The sequence below is a fragment of the Xiphias gladius genome, chromosome 6, assembly GCF_016859285.1.
Source record: "Xiphias gladius isolate SHS-SW01 ecotype Sanya breed wild chromosome 6, ASM1685928v1, whole genome shotgun sequence".
In the NCBI taxonomy this organism is placed as follows: Eukaryota; Metazoa; Chordata; class Actinopteri; order Istiophoriformes; family Xiphiidae; genus Xiphias; species Xiphias gladius.
Window position 1 is genome coordinate 3,814,413 of NC_053405.1, and position 22,467 is coordinate 3,836,879.

The window sequence follows — 22,467 nt, forward strand, 5'->3', positions numbered from 1 at the left end:
ATTTTACTCGAATAAATCCATTTAAAAATGTAATTCTTTATAGTTTTGTTTTGTTTCCACTGATTTACAGAACAGTATTTTTTTTCTTCATTTGACAACACATTTAAAATATGTCAAAGATGACATAGTGGCCATCATAGCCTTTTATTCAAAGTGTTTCTCATGTTCCAAAGATCGTTGGACCCATAATACTGTATAATTTGTATTGCAAAAGTTGATACAACAATATTGTGTCTCGTGGCCCCGGCTCACTGTGTTTTTACTGCTGCCTGGGATCTGTGATCTGTACTCTATGTTCGGAGGTGGGATTTGTGAGGAAGCTCTGCTGAGGGAAGATAACAGGACCTGAACCAAGGGGAGTCCATTAGTGGGAGGACGCTGTGCCCTGACCTCACTTCCTTAATTCACTGTGCACTTCCTGCCTGCATGTGCGCTCCTCTTTAATGCTTCCCCCCACCCCATCCCCACCACATCAGCATCCCCAACCTGGATCCAGTCCACTTCCTCTCTGCTGTCTGCGAATCTGACCAGGCTGCAATGAAGGTGTGTGTTTCTGCTACACATCTAAAGGGAAATGAAGTCATGCAGCTACTGTCAGGAAAACACAGTGAGCTCTGGTGCAACATGTATGCGTATGCCAGTGTGTTGAATGTATGGGGTTTTCAGGGGTGTGAAACCATAATATGCAGCCTCGGTCAGTCAGAAACAGCTTGTTAACCTATGCATCCATCAACAGGCTATTGACTTTTTGTACTCCTCAAAACACACAGTGCAGCAGGTGAAAGCTAGTGACCTCAATCGTACGGCCGTGTAGTAACAGCAATTTCCCTGTTAACGGTCTGACCTAGGGATAAAAAGGTGAGGGGTTAACAGGCTCGAAGCAACACAAAGGGTCTTATCAGGGTGAGATGTGAGTCAGCCTACATGAGGCTGACTGTCACGTTACGTCACGATCCCTCCGGAGCTCCCACACACTGCTGTGACTGGATGCTGCTTATCGAGGGAATGTCGCTCTGTGTGCGTCTGTGTATGTCGGCATTCACGAGTGTCTGGAATCATTTGTGTGTATGTGTGTGTGTGTGTGTGTGTGTCTGCGCTTCCAATGCAGAGATTCTTGGTATTTTTAAGTCTGCAGTCTGGGTTTCTCTCTCACCTCGTAGCCTTTTGCGAGCAGGAACTCAGCGAGGTAGGAACCGTCCTGAAAAGACATAGAACAAAACCACTTATAACCAGTAAAATGGCATTATAATACACAAGTATGTGGCTCAGACATATTGATTACATTTTCTGGTACCAAATGAATCACTGAAACACAACCAAAACAAGATAAAACATTCACCACCCAAGTTTGGACTAAATGAAAGATATCACCAAGTTTAAATCATTCTCAGACTCTTAGGAAACAAACTTTGTTGTTCTTGCATTTTTTTTCTACAAGCCAAGGAAAACCTTTAAGTGATGATTTGTTGTATGGCACAACCAACAACAGATAGACACACAGGCAGGACTGTACCAAATGTTAATGTAGTAACTGCCTTCTAACAGTAAAATGATATAACATAAGAACAGTGGGAGACCAGGGCTTCCCAAAGGCCCGGAGAAAATCATCATAATGTCTTTAATTTAAATAAATAAATAAATGAAATAAAACGCAAAATAAAACGTCTGCTAGATTTAAAACCTTTACATGCAAATAACTGCTAATGTAATTAATATATGATATATGATAGTTTTAAGTGCGAAAGCCGAAGTTATTACATTTTTAGTCTGTGTTATTACTATACCTTCAAGTCAAACATGTTAGAGTCCTAAAAAAATATTAGTAGCCTACAAATGAGTTCATGTGATGTGAGAAATTGTCAGATAACGTAGTCATCAGTTGGTTTCACTACATTTTCCATCTAATTTTATTCTGATTTGATTATCAGGGAAACATTAAAAATCAGTGTAAACAAGTAATCAGGTATACCCTTACAGGGCCACCAAGTGATCTATTAGGCCATAGGACTTTAGGACAATAGCACCGAAGTCATTTTCTGTTGGACAGGTAAACCACATGACTTGTTTTCATCATGTGCCAAAAAGTTTTAGGCACTTTCGTTATTTACATGTTTATCCATCACACAATACAATGAGGTAGGCACCTGATCGGTCCCAAATTCATTCTGCAGCAGGACAACGAGCCCTAACACACAGCCAGAGTCGTAAAAAAAATGTCTTCAGAGACAAGAACCAGGAGTCCTGCAACAGATGGTCCGCCCCCCCCCCACAGAGCCCTGATCTCAACATCAAGGAGTCAGTCTGGGAATCCATGTAGAGACAGAAGACAGTGAGACAGCCTAAATCCACAGAGGAACTAGGGCAAGTTCTCCAAGATGCTTGGAACAACCTACCTGCCAAGAACATTGGAAAACTGTGTGCAGGTGTACCGAGGAGAACTGGTGCTTTTTTTAAAAGGCAAAAGGGGGGTCACAGCAACTACTGATTTGATTTAGGCTTCGTTCTGTTTACCGCACTTTGTATGAACTAAAATGATAAATAAAAACATTATTTTTGAAAGCATCCTCACTTTAGGTTTGGTGCCTATACATTTATGCACAGCACTGTATTGTCATACAGTATCAGCTGCTTTAAGGGGAAAGGGGAAATCTAAATCTCTAAATCTTCTTTAAGTACAGTTCTTCTGGGGGAAGCTGGCTGGTGCGGCAATTTGTTGGAAAGTAAACCTGTATATTGTTAAACCCATGACCCATTAAAAACTCTCATTTCCTCCTGAGACCTACACAGCGTAGCCGAATACCGAGGGCTGGGATCATTACGTGTAACGTCCACATGAATCAGGAGCTTTAGCCAAACATTGGGCCAATGAGTGTGTGTCTGAGAGAGTGAGCATGTGAGAGAGCGAGCGCTGTCAATAAGGTCTTGTTCCCCTCACCCATGTTACTCCTCGTCTTTTTTCCCTGCTCAGATTTTCCGACCGCACATTCTGGAACACTCTGGAAAATTCCGGACTAGTCATGGCATTCATCGCTCAAACCCCCTTCACATATGTGCGCACACACATTTAAAAAACACACACACACACCCACACACACACACACACACACACACACACACACACACACACACACACACACACACACGCCCACACTGCCAGAATGCCAGCCCCATGCTTCCTCTCCAGGTTTGGGGGTAACAGTGGAGGTGGAGGGCAGGGAGCAGAGGAGAAGGGGTTTAAGTGGTCTAGAGGTTGGAGGGACACCCAGGAACCCAGACTCAGAACCAGGCAGGGATGGTCTCGTTTTAGGCTGCATCAGAGGGACCGTACGGGTATGGCCACGGAGCAAAGTCAACAGAATTGCCCATAGAAGCTTTACACTCCAAAATGGAGACCTACAAGCTTGAGAAAGCAGAGACTTTATCTTTTAGCTTTGTTCACAGTGAGTTGCATTAAAGCAATATTAGCTAATTTATGGCCACTGGGGACGAAAGAAGTTAAGCTGACAGACAAATAGCCCTGACATATTGGTGGTAGTACACAGTGGATTTATCAGAACTTGTTTTCTGCAAACAGGGATGCAGAAGACAGTGTTGATAAAAGCAGTGAGCCTGAACCATACAGTAAATCTGCCTTAAAAACAGGATCAATATGTTACATCTCATTTAGATGCTCACTTTTCTGTTATTTGTAAAACATTTAGGGTATGAATCAAGGAAGCCATGTTTGTGCTTTGGCAGCTATTTGAAATAATAAGAAACTGAGATCTATGTTTTACGAGGATGAACATTTTGCTGGTTAATGCTTTTTGATGTGAACAGGTACTATTCTGAAGTCTCTGCCTCTGGGACAGTGTGGGGACGGGGGTGTTGGCAACTTGATCCACTAAAGGGGGAACTACCAGATTGTTGGAGCCTCCACTTTGAATATGGCTTTCAGGCAATGGTTCCCATTTATTTCCATACGATAACTCTCGAGAAAAACACAACAACCAAGTCCGCGTTGATTGCTCTCCAATTTTGTTAATTTTGAGTTATAGTTTTAAGTGTTACAGTTTTTGATTTAAAGTGTGCAAACTGTCCTATCATTCAAGAAAAAACATGCCTTTGATTTTATATTTCATACTGTATGGAAATCAATGGAATACAATGGCAGTGTAGTTGAAGAAAGCACTTTTAACCGAAACTAGTCGTGGGGTGTTTACTGTGTGATCTATGTATGGTGATTTGACAAAATAATCTTAATTCAAAATGCACTTCCAGCTCATGGTCTTCATCAGCAGATAGAGTTCGCATTCAGTTTTCAGGGAGACCATGACAAGTTGTCATGTCACGGCTGTCATTCGTAATTAGTCATTTTCTCAACAGGCATTTTTCAAAACAGACATTTTAACTAGTTATTTGCTAGTCACTAGTCACAGTAAGAACGTAACATTAACAAAATATCCCAATAAGTTATGAGAGTCCCCATAAAACTAAAGAAGCCAAATGGAATTCAGCCATAACCAATTTTCTAATGTATGTGCTTTTCCTAGTGTGACATGTCAAAATGTGGGAGAAAATTAAAAAAAAAAAAAAAAAAAAAAAAAATCATCCACTGATGAAGACTCAAATGCAAGTGAAAGCAGCTGGAAATCGAGTGAGTAGGGATATTTTGCCAAACTAATGATCCCAAGTTTGAGAATGAATTTTGATGGTGAAATGCGTGGGGGTGTTTGTATGTTTATTTTTGCAAATCTTAATGTGGTCACCATCTGCAGACAGGCTGGTATACAGTAGCTTTAAGTTAAGTCTAAACTGTGTGTTTTCTTAATTACATTTGTCTATTGCATGGCTGCTTGTTATCTAGTGCCACTCTTGTTTGACCAACCTGAAGAAGGCATAAGCCATCAGTGGCCATTTTTTACTTATTTTTGCCCTCCTGAATTCATTTGGATTTACACATTTCACACTTCCATCATTGATTTTGCCCTGAAACAAAGCTAGATGGACTTAAATACTAAAAAGTAGCATAAGACAGCTAGTACTGTCCTCTAAAGACACACTGAGTAAATGTTTCAGTAGTTTATAAAAATAAATTAATGTCTTAGTACTACTTAGATCAATATCAACATCTGCAGGTTGAGCGCTCTGGCGGTCAGTTGGCACTGATGCCCAACCTGCTTCTGCTTAACCCGGGGGAGGGGGCGGGGTACTGGCAGCCCCTCACCCGTCCCCACGGTGTTCAAAGCTCCAGCCGGTGTCATGTTTTCCTGCCCCTGTGCCAGGGTCAAAGCGTTCCACACCAGACCAATATGGAAAACAAGCCTGAAGAGCTGCTGCTCTGTTTCAAAACAAGAGGCTCCTTTGAGGTCGTATTAGCCCATAAACCCTGGCCTCACCTCGCCGTTTCCTGTTATGGGGAGTTGGGCACTTGGTGGGAGAGAGGGGGGCACGGACACACACACACACACACACGCACACGCACACAAACAAGCACAAACAAGCACAAACAAGCACAAACAAGCACAAACACAACTAGATGTTCACCTGCCAGGTCAATGCTATACCACAAACTCCCCAATGACTCATTTTGGCCTTTGACACAATATGATCTCTCTACTCTATAGCTACACTGAACATAAGCCCAAGGGCTGGTCCAGTAACAGGAGAATGAAAGTTAACTGAAGTGTAGGACAACAATTGTTTCATATTTGCTTGCTGGTGTTACGAAGTATGGACTGAATCCCTCTTCTTAATCTCAGGACTGTTTGTAGTAGCCCGGATTGTCCGCAGGGGGAGCAAGACTGTAACAAACTCACATACTGCAGACAGGCACAGGTATGAAAATTTTAAATGCCACTAAACAGAGTGGCATCAGTTTTGTTCATTTTCCTAAATCTGTTGCTAAATACTTAAAATTTCATGTCAGAATAATCCAACTGGTCTAATCCTTGAAAAATGCGGTACAATTCCGTTAAACTATGCCATTTAATGTGATAAAAAATGATAGCGTAGATACAATTGGATATTTGTGAGTATTTGTTCTTTATTTATTGAAAAAACACTCAGTTTTTAAAATCCCATTATCTCTATGAACAGCATAATATAAAATTAGAGAAATCAAAGGTTAAGAGGTAGGAGTACACTCAGAAAGAAAAAAAATACGACAACGCAGAAAGATTAGGATAGGGTGAAAGGACAGAAGAAAAATTTAAGATGACGTTTATGTTGGACTAAATCGGTCCATGTGCCTCAAAAATGGTGATAATGTTTGCTCATCAGAACTCCCCTTGGAGTGGTATCATTAGCTCCAATCACCATTCCCATCTTCATCATTATCACATCGTCATCGCGTGGTTTCATTAGGAGGATATATAGACATCCATGTCAGAAGGTGGCACTGCTCTGTGTGCAAGTGTTTTTTTTTTTCCCTCACAGGGAAGCAAGTCAGTTTCTGCACTTAACATCATCAGATCACTCCGAGACATTTAGTTCATCGCCACAAAATCTTTAGACACGAGCCGTGTCAAGGGAGGAGGATCTTTCAATACAAGTGCTAACTCAATTCCCGAATTTTCACTTTTTTCATGTCATTTTCTAACAGAGAGAAGCTGTACCGGAACTTTAACTACATAAAATGTAAAAATTTACAAAATTAGGATTTGCACAAGGTAAACTGGCAAAATCTGACCAGACATTCAAGGCCAAGTTTTGTTATTTGACAGTTCTTGATATTACATGCAACTCACAATTCGGTTAGTGTCAAAATGATCGAAAGTACTGATGACAATTAGCACGATGGACATTTTTAGCATACTGAACAATGTCTGCAACACTGATTTTTATCAGGACCACAATTTCTGATATGCTACATGTCAGTTCGTACAGTATAAGCTATGGGGAGGCAAGTCGACAACACCTTATTACCTAGCTAAATTTTCAATTATAAAATGGTGAAATGCACTCCTTGTGGACAAAGCTCAACAGATTATTTTTAAGACAATAAAACAATGTATGCAACCTCATTAGGTACCTTATGACTATAAAATGGAAATAGAAAAAGGCAAGAAACGGAAAAAAAAAAAAATAGCTGAAAAAATGAAACACTGACCAACTCTTTAAAAACAAATCTGTCCGGGAGAAATGTTCTGTACAATATAATCAAAGATGGAGGAGCGGCAGCTAATTCATCTGCTAAATCTGATTCTAATTAATGTTTCCTACAATTTTATGATGCCGCACTTTTTTAGTGGCAAAATTCTTCTTCTGGTGTCAAGTGGAGGTCACTTTCACTCGGATGAAAAGCCTCACTGTATGTTGTGTGTAGTCTGCAACTAACAATTATTTTCATAAATGATTGATCTGATGATTATTTTCTGGATTAATCGTTCGGTCAATAAAATGTCAAATAATAGTGAAAACCAAAGATATTCAGTTTCCTATCATAGAAGACAAAAGACAGAAAATATTCACACTTGAGAAGCAAGAAGCAGTGAATTTTTGGCATTTGAACATATTTGTACATACTGAACAGTATGTACAAATACAATGTGGTAAACGGTGATACACCTCTTTAACCATTAAGAATATCAACGCAGCTACTGTCATCTCTTCAGCCAGTGAGAAGAGAGGAAGTATGTGATGTATTTGGACAAACCCCAGCACTATGAGTTTGGTACCCCCTGCTGGTGGAACAGTGGACAAGTGAATTATTGGAGCCGTTACAAATAGTATCACAAGGTCAGTTCTCTGACCTTCGATCCCTAATTAGGGTTAGATCCCCTGCATAACATTAAGGAGGAAAAGACCTAATGGAAAACATCTCTGGCCCAGTCCAAAATTTAAAGAGCTCAGCCTGTGTGCCTGCAGGCATTATGCATGTATTTCTGTAAACACAGAGTTCATGGCCGTACGTGCGTTTATTTGTCATCGTGTATAAGCTAGAAATGAATCACCTTAATGTGCTTTCTTAAGACCGCAGGCAGAAGCAGCCAAGCACGCCACTGGGCTGCAATTAGGCCTGATATGGTTTAATGAAGCTGTAATCACAGGCCACAACACACACAAGCACATGCACACACGTAAACACACACACCCAGAGCATTTTGTAGGAATACTGGGTTCGGTGTGAGAGGAGCAGCCTGAAACTATCCCCTCTACTTTAGGACCAATCAGGCGTGTCAGTGAAATAAATGACTGAACACAGCTTCCTGGTAACAATATGGTTCAGGAACCAGAAACCCTGAAGAGGCTTCTCCTGCATACACGAAGTATACTACTTCACAACTTAGAGAGGGAGCTCCACATACAGCAGTTCAATCAATGCATGCCCACTATGCAACTGAGCAGCAGTGGCCCATGTGACTGGAAGGTTGCTAGTCCCCAAACCGGCAGGAAGGGTGGGTAAAGTGAAAGGGCGGCGCCTGCTCCTCTCTCTTTACGACCGCTACGGTGCCCTTGAGCAAGGCCCTTAACACCCGACTGCTCCAGTGAAGCTGTTCAAAGGCCATCAGATCAGATTATAGTTGCACTGGTCGGCTATACAGTGAAGCTTCTTGGGTTAAAGAAGGTTTTTAATTAAAAAGTGTCTTAAAGCATGTGTAGAACCACTCAAATGTCAAATTGATACTGAGCGGCCTAACCTGTCTGGAGAATAGCAAGATAAGGCAGGCCTGGTTGGCAAATGTAATAAGAGGCAAAAGCAGCCCCTGGGTTCAAAAGGATTAAAGGTGAACAACAAAAGCTTTATGCCACAATAATCTTGTTTTCCAAGGAGTCAAATCAGTGTTTCTGATCAAGATGAACCGTCAAACCTACTCATCTGAAAACAAGACACCCTGGAAGCAAACAGCACTGACGAAGGTGTTCAGCATTTTATGATGCTGCTGAAAAACAAGTGACCAAACACTGACCAGAATCCTTATGTTAACAATACTTGCTCAGGACTAATGGATTTGGTCTACAATCTGTTTCATGATAAAGTGTCACGTTCACCTCAGTTACAGTATCTGTAATCTTAATTATTTTTAAATATGTCAGTGGATGAAACTTCTTTCTTTTTGTTAACCAATTTTTTATGTTTGTCCATGTTAACTACAGTAGATTCTGGCTGTAGATTGTGGATGTCTGGGCTTGACTTTGGGGTGACTGGTCGGTTAAACGGCATTGGTTGTTGAAGCCACCCTCAGCTTAATTATAGTGGGTTCAGGGGAGACATATGGCTAATTAATCTATTCATAACTTTAAGGAGAGTGCATTTAGAGAAGTAAGAAATTCATATGGTCGGTCTTTTAATAAAACTGGTTCATATACAGTCATACTCTGGCACTACTGTGGCAATATTTTAACCCTTTTTAACTGTTCTGCTGCTGGCAGTTCAATGTTTTGCAAGTTGTCCATAAAATTCAGATGTCAAAACACATCCTGCAGGGAATATGTTGTATCGAAAATGATTCTATGTCATTTTAAATGTACTTTTTTTTCCTCAGCTACACAGATACCCTGATATACCAAAGATGACCAGTGTGTGTAAACTCCACCGCCAGTGCTGAACATGTGCAGGTCACCTGTCAACCATCTTCTTCTTAGCACCAACTGCAGCTGAACTTCCATCTCTCTCTGTCTTTCTACAAGTTGCCAGACTTCATTCAGAGGAGGAATCAGCCTTAAAGGAGCCATCAGCAGCCATTATGACCGACAGAGGAGATGTGCGCACGCATTCTTAGCTTTATGATTGTTATTGTTGGCTCCTGTTCAGACTCTATCCTGTGCTGCAAACAGCGGAGTCAGTGGAACTAGACGATGAAGGAATGAGAGAAGTGTATCAAACGCCAACAAAGGATGAAGAAAAGAGGCTTGTAGGATGAACATCAAACAGCTCGAGGGGTCATTTCGCAGTGCAGCCCTGTTTTCCCAACCAGAGGAGATGAAGAAAGAAGTGTGAACCTCAAAGCCAAAGTAAAGTTTCACTGTCAGACATTGAGGTTGAACCTGTCCTCTTCATAACCCCGGATCGTAAAACAGCAGTATCAGCCAGAGCCCCTGCCCGGCTCTGCAGCTCTGCCTTGGCACTCAGGTGGTCTCCCATAACTCACACCCTCTCACCCCGATACTTCACACTGAGACAGCAGTCAAAGATATTCAGACTGAGCAGCATGCTGCCCTGAAATTTATGAACAGTAGTTAGCCAGGGGATTTACGGCATCACTGTGACCCCCATGGCCCTGGCTAGTGACTTCTGTGATGGTCTATCCAGATGCCTGCCTGCCTGGGCTCTCAGTATTCAACAGTAACACCATGACCAGCAGAATAAAAATGAATTAACACTGTTATTCTTCTTTTTTTTCTGTTAAACGGGGTGGGTGGGGGGGAAGGAGCTTCGGAAAGTGCTGTTTGACAAAGGAATGTGAGATGCTGAAAATGACTTTCCAAGACCTCCGATAGTTGTCTCTCCAGGGCTGCAGTCTGGGAACGGTCAACTGACAAGTTTCACCTCAAACCATGAAATATTCCCCAAGTCTCTGCTCATTCCCTGCTGCTTATTTGCTCTGATGCAAATCATAACCTGACAATGCTCTTCACACACACACACACACACACACACACACACATTTACTTATATTTGCATGCACACACAGAACCCATGATGGAAATCACTATGAAAGGATCATGCTGCTGCCACTTGTTTGAGAAAGAGCTATGCTGTGGGGCTGCAAATAAAAATTATTTTCATTGCTGATTAATCTGACATTTATTTTCATATAAAAATGGGAGTACTTAGAGGTGAAACGTCTTCATGAGCTACAACCAAGTCCAACTACCCTCGGTTCAATCAGAGAAGAATGAAAAAACCCTGTTATAATTTCCCCAAGTCCAAGGTTACGTCTGAAAATGTCTTGTTTAGTCCAACCAACAGTGCAAAACCAAAAGATATTAAGTTTACTATCATGTATGACTAAGAGCAGGATGAAATCCTGACATTTGAGAAGCTGGAACCAATGTTTGCCATGTTTGGTTCCAAAACAACTAAAACGACTATTCAAGTATCAAAATAGTTGCCGGTTGATTTTCTAGCGATCAACTGACTGATTTACTGTCTAATCACTGCAGCTCTACAATGCTGTAAAAATCTAATACTTGTAATCTAGTCTCTCATTACATTAATCTTCCTGAGGAGCATAGAGCCTTTTTTTTTTTTTACCGTCGAAGCAGCCAAAAAGAAGAGTTGGACCTAACATGACTGCCACTGAAAACAGCTGGGATAGTGATACTGAATGTCTAGTGATGTCATTGCATAGGCGTTGATTCAAACATTTAAAAAATGCATATCCTATTTTAGTTTTTTTTTCCCCCATATTTTCTTGTAGTTTCATTGTATATTAGATTGATTTGTTATTGTATTGGACATTTTTTTTTAATTCAATTGCCTTTTAAAAAGGTAAAATATCAGACTGTAGTGTCTGACAAATACCTCTTGTACATTATTCTAACGTTGCCTGCAATGGTCCACTGGTCCAGATCATACAGGGCTAGATACCACGGTATAAACAGCACAGCAAAATATCTGCAGGTTTACAAATCTGAATCGACCAAATCTGACTTATTAACTTAAAAAAAAAAAAATAGAAATGTTTGAGATCCTTCATTTTTGCAGCAGCAAATATGGCCCATGAGCCACTGCTAAGTGGTGACATTTTTCTATATCATATAAAACCATGAATTTTTAAATGATCCTTAATATTGATTTGAGATCTACTGATTTATGTGCATCGGTCCAGATATCAGGATAAAACTTGTGATGATGAATAACAATGCAATAGGAGGTAAACTAAATGAATAAGGTTTATTAAATAGACTGAAAAATGCTGAACGTTTAAAGGGTGATACCAATATCAATTATTACAGAGAAGAGAAAAAAAAAACAACAACTGATGATCATAGTTTGGCCAATAATCGTTTTTTTACACAGGTAAAATAAACCAAAGATCCCTCAGTTCCAGGTATAATAAAAGTTATGACAAATATATCAAATATATATACTGAGGGACTACATTTTATAGTTAATATGAATTTTATTATTGAAGATGGCAGTCACAATAAAAAGTAGATAGTAAACTTTGATCAGTAAACTTCACTGGAAATAATTAATAACTACATAAAAATATAATATACATTATTAATCAAACTAAGTACATTAAAATTTAATGAAGGAAAATGGGTCAAATATGCACATAGATCCAACCTACAATGCATTAATGTATTGCAATTTCTTGCATATCTGCAAGCGTTTATGTTTTTACTGAGTTAACAGCACGTGGTTAGCAAATACCAGCTGATAATATCAACTAAATACTATAGTTGATAGAAATACTATACTACTCCTCAGTCTACCTCAGTTGACTTTCAGGTCTGAAGTAGGCATGACAGAATAAATAACTGGTCCTTGCTCTATCCTACTGTAACCACGAACATGACACAACTTCCCGAACTCCAGGCAAAGAAACTAATAAAAACAAAGCCGTAAGGCGAACAGAGTAAACATCCTTGACAACATAATTACTCACGTACTGTCATTTCACCACTGACCCATGTTGATGAAATTCACCCCACACGTGAACACAATTAAAGCCAGTTCTGCCATGCTTACACTCCTCCCTGTCCATTGTTCAGGTGTTTTTTTCGGGCTATGATCCATTAGGTGAACGCTACGTTCAGTGTCCCGTGTCTCAAACACGAAGAATGTTTTGACACCAGAGTAGAAGCAAGTCGCCAAACAGAAACTGTAAATGTGATGGTGAGGTCAACCTGCTGCCGGCCTTCCCTAAGATGCAATACAGACTCAGCTGCTGTACCAAAATCGGTACCTAGTCTTGTTTACCTTTATCTTTGTTGACGGCTTTTGTATGTTATTAGTCAAAGTTCTTGTATGACTGTCTCTGTTCAAATAAGATTAAAATGGCGGATAAATGGAAACAAAAATCTCAATGGACATGAACGTTTCTCCATTAAAGGCAACACCAACATCGATGATAGACCTTTCTTACAAATGTCACCTGACTCTGCAGGTTCCCTCGCCTCTACGTACCTTTATAGCAACTTTGAGCTCACTCTCTCAGTTTTCCGGCCCACAACTTTTCTGTTTTGGTTCACTCGCGCTGCTCTCATAGTGTAATTTACAGGTGCAGCAGGCAGCTGCTCACAGCGGAAAAAAAAAAAAAAAAAAGCTCTGAAATCTGTAACTGAAATCTGAAAACACTACCTCCCCCGCAACAATCGACAGACACACATGAAGTGAGCAACTAGCTACTGAAGGAAATATAATCTTGTGATCATATATCAGTGTTGTATTCTCTTCCTTATTGATATAAATGGGTTGGACAAAAAATTCGAAAAAAATTCCTGTCAGTATAAGCAGCAAAACAACCCACCATCACCACAAACTACATCCTCCCCAATGATCATACAGTAGGTATACCTAAAAAAACTGGCTACCGCGTGTATACCATCATGATACGAATACACTTCTGGACGGGCTGAAGTAGTAGAGAGTGACTTAATGCAATAAGCACATTTTACTCAAGTACAGTACAATTTTGAGGTACTTTTACTGTACTTGAGTCTTTCCATTTTCTGCCACTTTATCCTTCTACTCCACGTTACAATTCAGAAGCAAATATTGTACTTTTTTATTCCATTTTTAACTTCACTTACTAGCTACTGTGCAGATTCAGAATAATCATACCAAATATAATTAACAAATAAATTGTGTATATTGATGTATTTATACAGTAGGTTAAGATAAGACTTTAGTGGAAATGGACAAACTACCCAGCAGTGTATAAACTAATTACAATTAGCCCCACCTTTACCAGCTGCAACATTAAAGGGGCATTCAAATTTAAATGCATTAATAATTATAATCCAATATGATTTATTTTGAAATGGGCTATTCTGCATAATGCGTACTTGTATTCTTGGTACTTTAAGTATATTTTGATGCTTATACTTTTACTTAAGAAAGCCATGATGAATCCATGACTTTGACTTGTAACAGAGTATTTCTACACTGCGATACTGCTACTTTTACTTAAGCAAAAAAAATCAGAGTATTTCTTAAACCACTAACGGAGTAATTACTGAGAGAGCATTAAAGTGGCAATCTCAAAGATTTTTAATTTAAATAAATGTCTGTTAAGTCACTATCTATGGTCAAATGAGGCAACACAATGATGACTGAGCCTGTGGCCACCGATGAAAGTACTGCACTATTTATATATTTGCAGTATTACGAGCTGAGTGTCTGTGGCGACATTCCCGGGAAAAGATGGCGCATTAAGTTACTGCTGATGCAAACCGAACATTTCCTACTGTAGCAGCTTCACAATAAAAGCGTTTAACTGGCAAAACACGAGTTGGCTTTTACTATGAAGTAGTCACAGGAAATGCAGCGGCTTTGTCAGTGAGCTTAGCACTTACAACTACCGCTCATCAGAAATGCATCTACAAAACTAGACAGCGGTGACTGTCGGAATTCTGTGAGAGCGGATCAGTTTGAAAAATTGCAGGGATTAATGGAAGAATGAGGAGCAGCCACAGCGAAGTGTCAGATGAAGAGCTGCAGGCGACAGGCTGCACACCTCCATCTTCTCAGCCAGGTAACCAGCTCCCGTCGCCGTGCCCTGCTGTTGGCAGACTCAGGCCGTGAGCAGGATAAAAATCAGATCAGGGTTTCTCGCAGAGTGAAAGAAAAAAAAGCCAATTATTGCCTGACTTTTTTTATTAAAACGACGAAAGTTAGTTTTGCCGCTCCCAGAACTGTGTGACCTGTAGCATTAAATCGCATTTGCCGTTACCACCGGTAACCACAGGTGTCGCCCAATGAACCAGGACTGAAATCTTCGAGACTGCCACATTCTGTCAGGTGGCTAATGTGCAAATAACTAAACTTCCTCAGCGGAAGCATGTGTTTGACGTAATAAGAGAAGAAAGTAAAAGAATTTGTTCCTTTCCCTTGAAACAAAGAAAGTTCATTTGGGGGGGAAAAACAGCTTCTGGCACAACTTCAGGGGAATTTAGGTAGTTTAAGTCAACAAAAGGGTTTACCACACCCCAAATACTAGAGACAGACAGGAAAGATAAAGTTTTAGGGCAAATGAAGATATAAATGACACAAAGTTAGTTTTCCGATTCGGCATTTAAGGGGAAAATTAAATTACAACATTGAGCGACGGATTCTCTTTTTTTGATCTACTAGTTGTTATTAAAGGTTGTTAGACGTCCCGGTTAAAGCCTCGGCACTGTTTAAAAGCCACTTTCAGATTTGTGAAACCTTAATTCTATTTATGACAGAAAAAAGCATGAAAAAGTGGGCAGTGAAGTTGACCTCTTTTCTGTGTTTTCACAAATAGAACTAAGCTTTGACAAATCTGAAACTGCATTTTAAACAGTCTTTAGCTTCTCTGGGTTAATCTAGTCCAGATTTGACAAACCTAACCCTAGTGCTTTTTGACCTAGACCTGGTCTGATGTGGTCTGGTTGGGGATTTGCGTTTTCACAAACAGAATCGCAGTTTCACAAATCTGAAACTGTGTTTTAAACAGTTACTGGAGTCTACTTGTTATTCAAGTCCAGATTTGAAAAGTCCAGGTAAAGTGGTCTATGGGGCCTGGACCTGGTCTGATGTGGCCTGGTTGGGGATTTGCGTTTTCACAAACAGAATCGCAGTTTCACAAATCTGAAACTGTGTTTTAAACAGTTACTGGGGTCTACTTGTTATTCAAGTCCAGATTTGAAAAGTCCAGGTAAAGTGGTCTTTGGGGCCTGGACCTGGTCTGATGTGGCCTGGCTTGGACAACCTGACTTTATCCTTAAATGCCGAATCGGTAGCTAACTTCAGTGTCGTACCAGTGACCGGGTTTTTTTTTTTTTTGCACCTGACGCAGATGCTAACAGGTTACAAACAAACATTCTCTAAAAGAAAACCGCGACCAAGGAGACGTTAGGATGTCGTTAAAAGCAGCAGCGATAAAAGTAAATCTTCGTGACTTAGCCTGTGGACAAGCGGTTCATACGGCCAGCGATACTGGCTGAGGTCTGAGTCAGTTACCTGCCCGGTTATGCCGGTGATAACGGCCACCTTCCTCTCCTTCCTCGGCTCCCCGTTCGCCGCGGAGCTAACGTTAGCGGGCTCGGAGCACTGCGCCATCTCTGACCGGCTGGTTGCTCACAGTCTGCTGCCCCGGCGACCGACAGAACCGACACAAACCGTCAGTGTGTTCACAGCGCGGGCCGCCGACGAGCCCCCCCTCAGCATCCAAACTGCACACCTTTGCGAGCTGCAAGACGTAGCAGGAAGCGCCCTCGCTCGCCGGCCAATGGGAAGAGAGCAGCTTGGATGCAGCGGAGGAGATGTACGCGAAGAGGGCAGAGTGTCTCGGCGAGCTGCGGGTCCGATTACCACAGCGACGCCTGCAGGCCGGGCGTGGGGCAGTGCACCGTCCCCCGTGTTGCCGTGTCACGCACCACCGGTTTTCATTGGACGTAGCGCCGGGTCAAAGCCATATGAAGCCAGCAAGGTTACAGCTATACAAGCAACAACACGCCAAAGCAGAGCCGGGGTGTCTGCCAGGTGCATTGCCGCGCCTGCAGGAATAGCTACACCAACACCTGTAAACCCAGGCATCTGTGGCGATCAGTAATAAAGTGTTTTAAACGCATTTAAGAGAGTCTGCACCGTGTCAAACGTCAGCATATTTCGGCTTTAGAATCCTAAAGACCCGGGTCACTCTCAAAGTGAACGACTGCTCCTGAAGGTTCAATAATAATTCTGAGTTATTAAACTTTTCTGATGCTGCCGAAGGTTTGTTTCCATCAGCAAAATCCCTCAAAACACTACAGCAAACTAATCTTGTTTCGGAAGTTATTACTTTAGAAATATTATGTATTGCTAGTATCTTAAAATGATAATAATTTGAATAATTTGTACATAACGTACCATGTACAACAAAACAGTCTCCTTCATGACAGTCTTGCAAATCTCCTCTCAGTCTAAACTGCTGAAAATGACTGAAATGACTTTTATTATGCATTTTCGTGTCTGACAGCTTTACTTATTCTGCTAGTAATGTCAAATTTCTGCCCGTTTTGACAGCTCTTCTGTTCCGTTAGAAAAAAATAGAGAGGTAGTTTTTGTTACCATTAACCAGAGCAGGAAAGAGGGTTTTGACGTTAGAGTATTTATGCTCATGGATATTAATTTTGGCCGTACATATATGATACATATGATCATACAGCTTCTACCTGGCCACTCCTATCATACGTATGATAAGAGTGGCCGGGTGGAGTTTGCCTTTGTCAAACCAAACAGGACATACCGTCCTTTCGGAGAGAAGGCATGACGCGGTCTGGTAAATAACAAAGGCAGATAGATCAGTCCAGAACCTTCTACAGTAAAATGAAAATCCCCAAATAAGTGAGTGACAGTCGAAACACGAAACACGTACAAAAAGCACAAGAAGTATCAATGGTTTTGACAAACCTTGTAAGATAATGACTAGAAGGATTAAATCTGTGAATTGATTTTAAGGATAATCTCTTTCATTTTGCCGTTGATCGTATATTTTGGTGGGGCAGTGGCCAAACCTTTTCTTTTCTCTGACAGAGGTTGTTCTCCGTGTCCCCTGCATGGGGAGGGCCCCCACAAAGCCCGGGATGAAAAGTTTGTCTTTATCTCTTTATCTGTAATTCTGAAATTTTATGTTGTTAGCATTATAAGTAAACTACTAATGATGGCTGAATAAATAGTTTGACAGACTATTTCTTGTGTCTAAAACAAGCCCTTTTTTTCACATAAAAGTCTGAAACCACATTGAAAATGTCTAATATTTTCATGTAAACGTGGAAATAATCAGAACATTCTGAGGATTCAGAAACATTTAAAAAACCCAAATTATGTCACGTAAAACAAACAAGAAATAATTAAGATTTTTCACTATTTCAGGGTCAGCAATATATAATTTGGGGCATCGACCAACTTAACTCCCTTGTAAAAAAGGTCTAATCTCCTTGAGTTGTATCCCTTCCATCAAAGCATGATTTCTACTCATCAGAGGCTCGTTCAAGTCAGTCTACTCGCGGCCAGCGTTCACCTGTTATAAATGAGGCCGTGCCTCAGGTTTTCAGCAGATCATTTGCTTGCTAAGTGGCATTGTGACAGCGGGCAAAAAGTCAGAGAGTGTCAGAAGCCAAATTGCTTATTCTGAGCAAAGAGGGGCTTCCTCCGCGCCGAATCACTGGACCCAACTGTGTTTTAAAGTTCCGCGACATTTCCATAACTTTATTGTGTGTTTTATCTCCAGTTTAGCAGGGAAGAAGTTTTTATGCCACGACGCTGAAGCTTTCTTAAAATATTGTAGAAAAAAAAAATGTATAGAATGTCTCTTTTAACAATGTTTGTGAGGATCTCAGAAGTGTGCTGAGGAATTTCAGTGAACTTACAGTATTCAGAGGACATGGGGTTTATATATAGATCAAAAGTCTATACAGAGCTAGAAAATAAAAGTTCATCTTTGAAGTTTATTTGTCTTGCTAGCGCAAAGCAGCATTCAAGGAGCAGAATATTGTTACTGTTGTCGTGTATCAACGTGTCTTTTTCTGCACTGACTCGAGGGGCCCCAGCGACCTGGCAGTGACACGGTGCTGTTGATTCTTTGTTTGCGCGCTCATACATTTGCACTTGAACGAGTCGTTGTGTCCTCCCAGGGCGTATTTGCTCTAGCTGTACACAGAGTCGGCGGGTGTAGACGCTCAAGAGTCACTGTGGACCCGGAGTAAAGCTTCAGCTTTACAACATTGACACAGCTGCATAAGAAGTGTCATTCAACAGGCAAAGTCTGTTTTATTTTGCCACTGGAAATGTATTCTCAGCTCTGGCCAGAGAGGTACATTGACGAAATTTGGGAAAATTAAGTCACAAATGATTGCATCGGAGGATGCAAGTCCACACCGCTCACATGGCCATGCTTTGGGTTTAAGTTAACGTTTTGAAAGCCAACGCACAGGACTAAGCACAAGAGCAACCATCCACAGTGAAATCAATCTCCAGCAGCAACACCTTAACATAACTACGAGTCATTTGTATGTAGTCAGCTTTACAGCAGCACCGTCGAAGCCCGAATATAAAAAACACACCATAATTTCCCTGCCCAGCTTCGGTGTAAATGCGGTTCATCAAACATCCTGATCGAACAATACAGAGGAGGAAGTGTCATTGACACATCAGTTGGTTTCATATTTAAGGAAATATGTTGAATCAGCTCTCTGCACTGTGTTTTATTTTTGTGTAGAGAGTGCAAGAGAGCTTCACTCCTGCCTGTTGGGCAGACAAGCCTTGTTCAAACCTACAGAAACCTATTTCTTATTCGGGTAAAGGTCCCAGATTTTCCGAGGACAGCGAATGCATCAGCACGATCCATGGGAAAATGAACGTGTGCGATGAAAAGAAGGATGATATTTTTATCTGCTGCAACGCTGTAGCCGCAAAAAAACCTGGCATCTTAGTCCAATCGAGAAAATTGTCAAGTATCTTCAATGAGGCCTGGGAAGAACCAAATACATAATATACTGTACATGATAAAAGTCTAGAAAAGGGTGTGTTTTTTAGAGACCTGGCATGTGGGCAGGCCAAAATAAACACAACTTTAGGAGCAGGACTTGATATATCGGCCCCGACAGAGGAATTCATTTCAGAGGAGGATCCGCATCACTTGAGATACTATCTTAACAGGAGCGATCACACACTCCATGCAGCTCCTAATCTCTTATTATTCTTGTACATTTGACCATGTATGACAACATCTGCTCCGGCTGAGAGAGTCAGTAGCCTTGTGAAAGCTCTATCTCACTGCTTGACGTCCTGGAGAGCGCAGCATGATGGGAGGTGTCATTTCATTACAGCCTAAAATAAACATCATTGTATAAAAAAAAAAAAAAATTAAAAAAAAAAAGAAAGAAAGAAAAAAACAAGTGCCTGGGGTCCTGAGAAGCACAGCAGTCTGTTCATCCACCCTGCCTGATCAAAAGAGAACAACACACAGCTCTGTTACAGTTTGGGGGTCTTCCTCTTCTTTGCTCTTGTTTGGGCAGCAGGTGTCTCGCTGTGTGTTTCGAAGTATTTGACTCCGACTGTGTCTACCGCTGGGCAGAAAGCTTCACACATGTGGTGTGTGTGTGTGTGTGTGTGTGTGTGTGTGTGTGTGTGTGTGTGTGTGTGTGTGTGTGTGTGTGTGTGTGTGTGTGTGTGGGAACTGGAAGGGGCGAAGGGTTAAGTTCAATTGAAGGAAAAGGCGACGGAGAGTCGCTCTCACTGAGCGGACAGCATTTCCCCCGGTGGTTACACTTTTGTCCTTCAGAACGATTCCAGGTTCATGTCCCCTCTGGCATGCACCTGGATCCTGCTGAAGCTTCCATGAGCCAGACTGAATCCGCAAACAGACTGTGGAAGAGTAAGTTTCCCAAACGGGTCAGTAGAAACAAAAAGAAAAAATGGCTCCCCTCCTTTCTCTTTTTGCAAAGCCGAGTCCCACATTTCTGCAGCTCTGTAGATGTAACACCAACACACCCTGAGAAAAACATCTGCAGGTGTGTTGACTATCTGAAGCTCTGGCACAACCTGTATGTTTTCATCGAACCCTGATGTCAGCGCTGTAAATTTGTGCTTAGTTGTACAAACAAACACAGAGATGGCAGATGGAAGTACGAGAAAAACTTGAAAAATAAGCGGAGAACTCAACAAATGCAGATGCTATCATGCTATTACAAGGCTGAGCAGAGGGATAGATAGACCTCGATTTTGGAGCAAGATGGCCTGAGGAAAGGCACCCCAGCGGCCTGAAGGTTGGGAAGCATGCTGCCTGGCAGCAGTGTCCATTACTAAGTTCAGGGCCAGACTGGGATAATAATTCAGGCCAGGAATGCAACATCAGCCCAGGCCAGTCTCCACATTTTCACAACAGACCACATACTGTGTTTCGCCAGTAACATATCTTTTAGTCGTATTCCTACAAAAATGTCTTCAAAAACATCCAAAATATTTAAAAATCAGCCAAGTGTCTAAAGGTCTTTATTTTCAATATTATTTCCAGGAACGCAGCTCCTACATAGCGTGATTAAGTGTGGATGTCATTTGTGTAGCTGCCCCGTGTTGTTTTCACTTTGATTCACACATTTCATTTAGCATCCGATCCCCGTCCCAGCAACCTCCATCCCACGTTTCCCGTCTGCATCTCTGCTACCGCTTTCAAATAAAGGCGTAAAATGTCCATAAATAAATAAATGAATAAAAAGATGATGCAAGAGGAACAGATCTTCGTAACTTTATGAAATATTTCTGTCCTGATCAGGGTGCTTCCTTTCAGGACGGCAAGGCCGCCATGCAAGGGCTCATTGAATGGCCTCGATGAGTGTGAAATGCAAATCCTGTGCTGTGGCCTTCACATTCACCGGATTTCAACCCAGTGGCTCGACTGTTGGAGATGTGGCTGTTTTATTATTCCACGTTATGTTGTTCACAGGGAGTAACCAATGGCCTTACTGGGGAGGCTGCCAGACCAAGACACGGAGCAACAGCAAACAGTAAAAAGCGCTGGATTGACGGGGGGAGATCTATTTCATCTATCTGCCTGCGATCAGTGAATTTCATATTTATGTATATGAGTGCTCAAATAGTAAATGTCCTTGTGTCCCATGTGTCTCTGTGTATTTTACTGGAACTTCGGATGGAAATAAACAGCTCTTGGAGGATTTAATCGAGATGAGGTTGTGAGATTTATTTATGTTAACTAAATTAATTTTGGTTGGAGCTCGATTTCCCCTTCTCTTTCTTCCCTCTCTTGCTCCGGAGTTTTGATTTACACTGATAAACGAAGCTCATTCAGGGAAGGATTTATTGATACATTGATGGATGTGAAAAGTTCCCAGTGTGATTGTAAATACAAATTTCAAAACATGTGTCATAAAATGGTTTCATGTGACAGCGTAAACCCATAACTATAGTTCGTTGTCGGGAACGTTTATGGGAAGAAAAAGGGGAGGCTTTATTTTTCAACTGGGAATCTCACTGAAACTTTCTGCTGCCTCAGCACATCAAGTGGTGAGAGAAATGCCCCCACTTTTCTCTCTCCAGATTTTTTTACTTGGACACACATGATCAGTTATCTTCTCTTTCTCACTCTCTCGTTGTCTTTCCCAAAAGCCAGAAATCCCTCAGTGAGCACACGGAGTTGTTTATTGTTTCAGGTGAACGATACCGAGGGGAACATAGTTGGAACTCGGTTGTTAAATGAAGTTTGTATTCTCGGCGGTTAACTGTGCGGAGTGATGATGAACCCACCAGTGGCACTGGTGTCGAGTTCCACTTGTGTTGCATCAATCACTGGACGGCCAACCATTAATACAGAGAGACTCAAGCAGACCACCTCGTGAATCAAATCA

General features: G+C 41.3%; 1 protein-coding gene across 3 annotated transcripts in view; it reads right to left on the reverse strand.

Annotated features, from left to right (window-relative positions):
• gmds (GDP-mannose 4,6-dehydratase) overlaps window positions 1-16,357 on the reverse strand; it is a 180,752-nt gene extending 164,395 nt beyond the window's left edge. For 2 of the 3 annotated variants that reach the window (XM_040127795.1, XM_040127794.1), the window contains exons 1-2: window positions 16,085-16,354; window positions 1,154-1,198 (exon numbers count right to left, since the gene is read on the reverse strand). In XM_040127795.1, the coding sequence (XP_039983729.1) occupies window positions 1,154-1,198; window positions 16,085-16,183 (144 nt within the window). In that variant the 5' untranslated portion in view covers window positions 16,184-16,354. Of the gene's footprint in view, window positions 1-1,153; window positions 1,199-16,084 lie in introns of all 3 variants that reach the window. The other variant, XM_040127797.1, reaches the window with a different exon arrangement.
• Window positions 16,358-22,467: the final 6,110 nt, after the last annotated feature.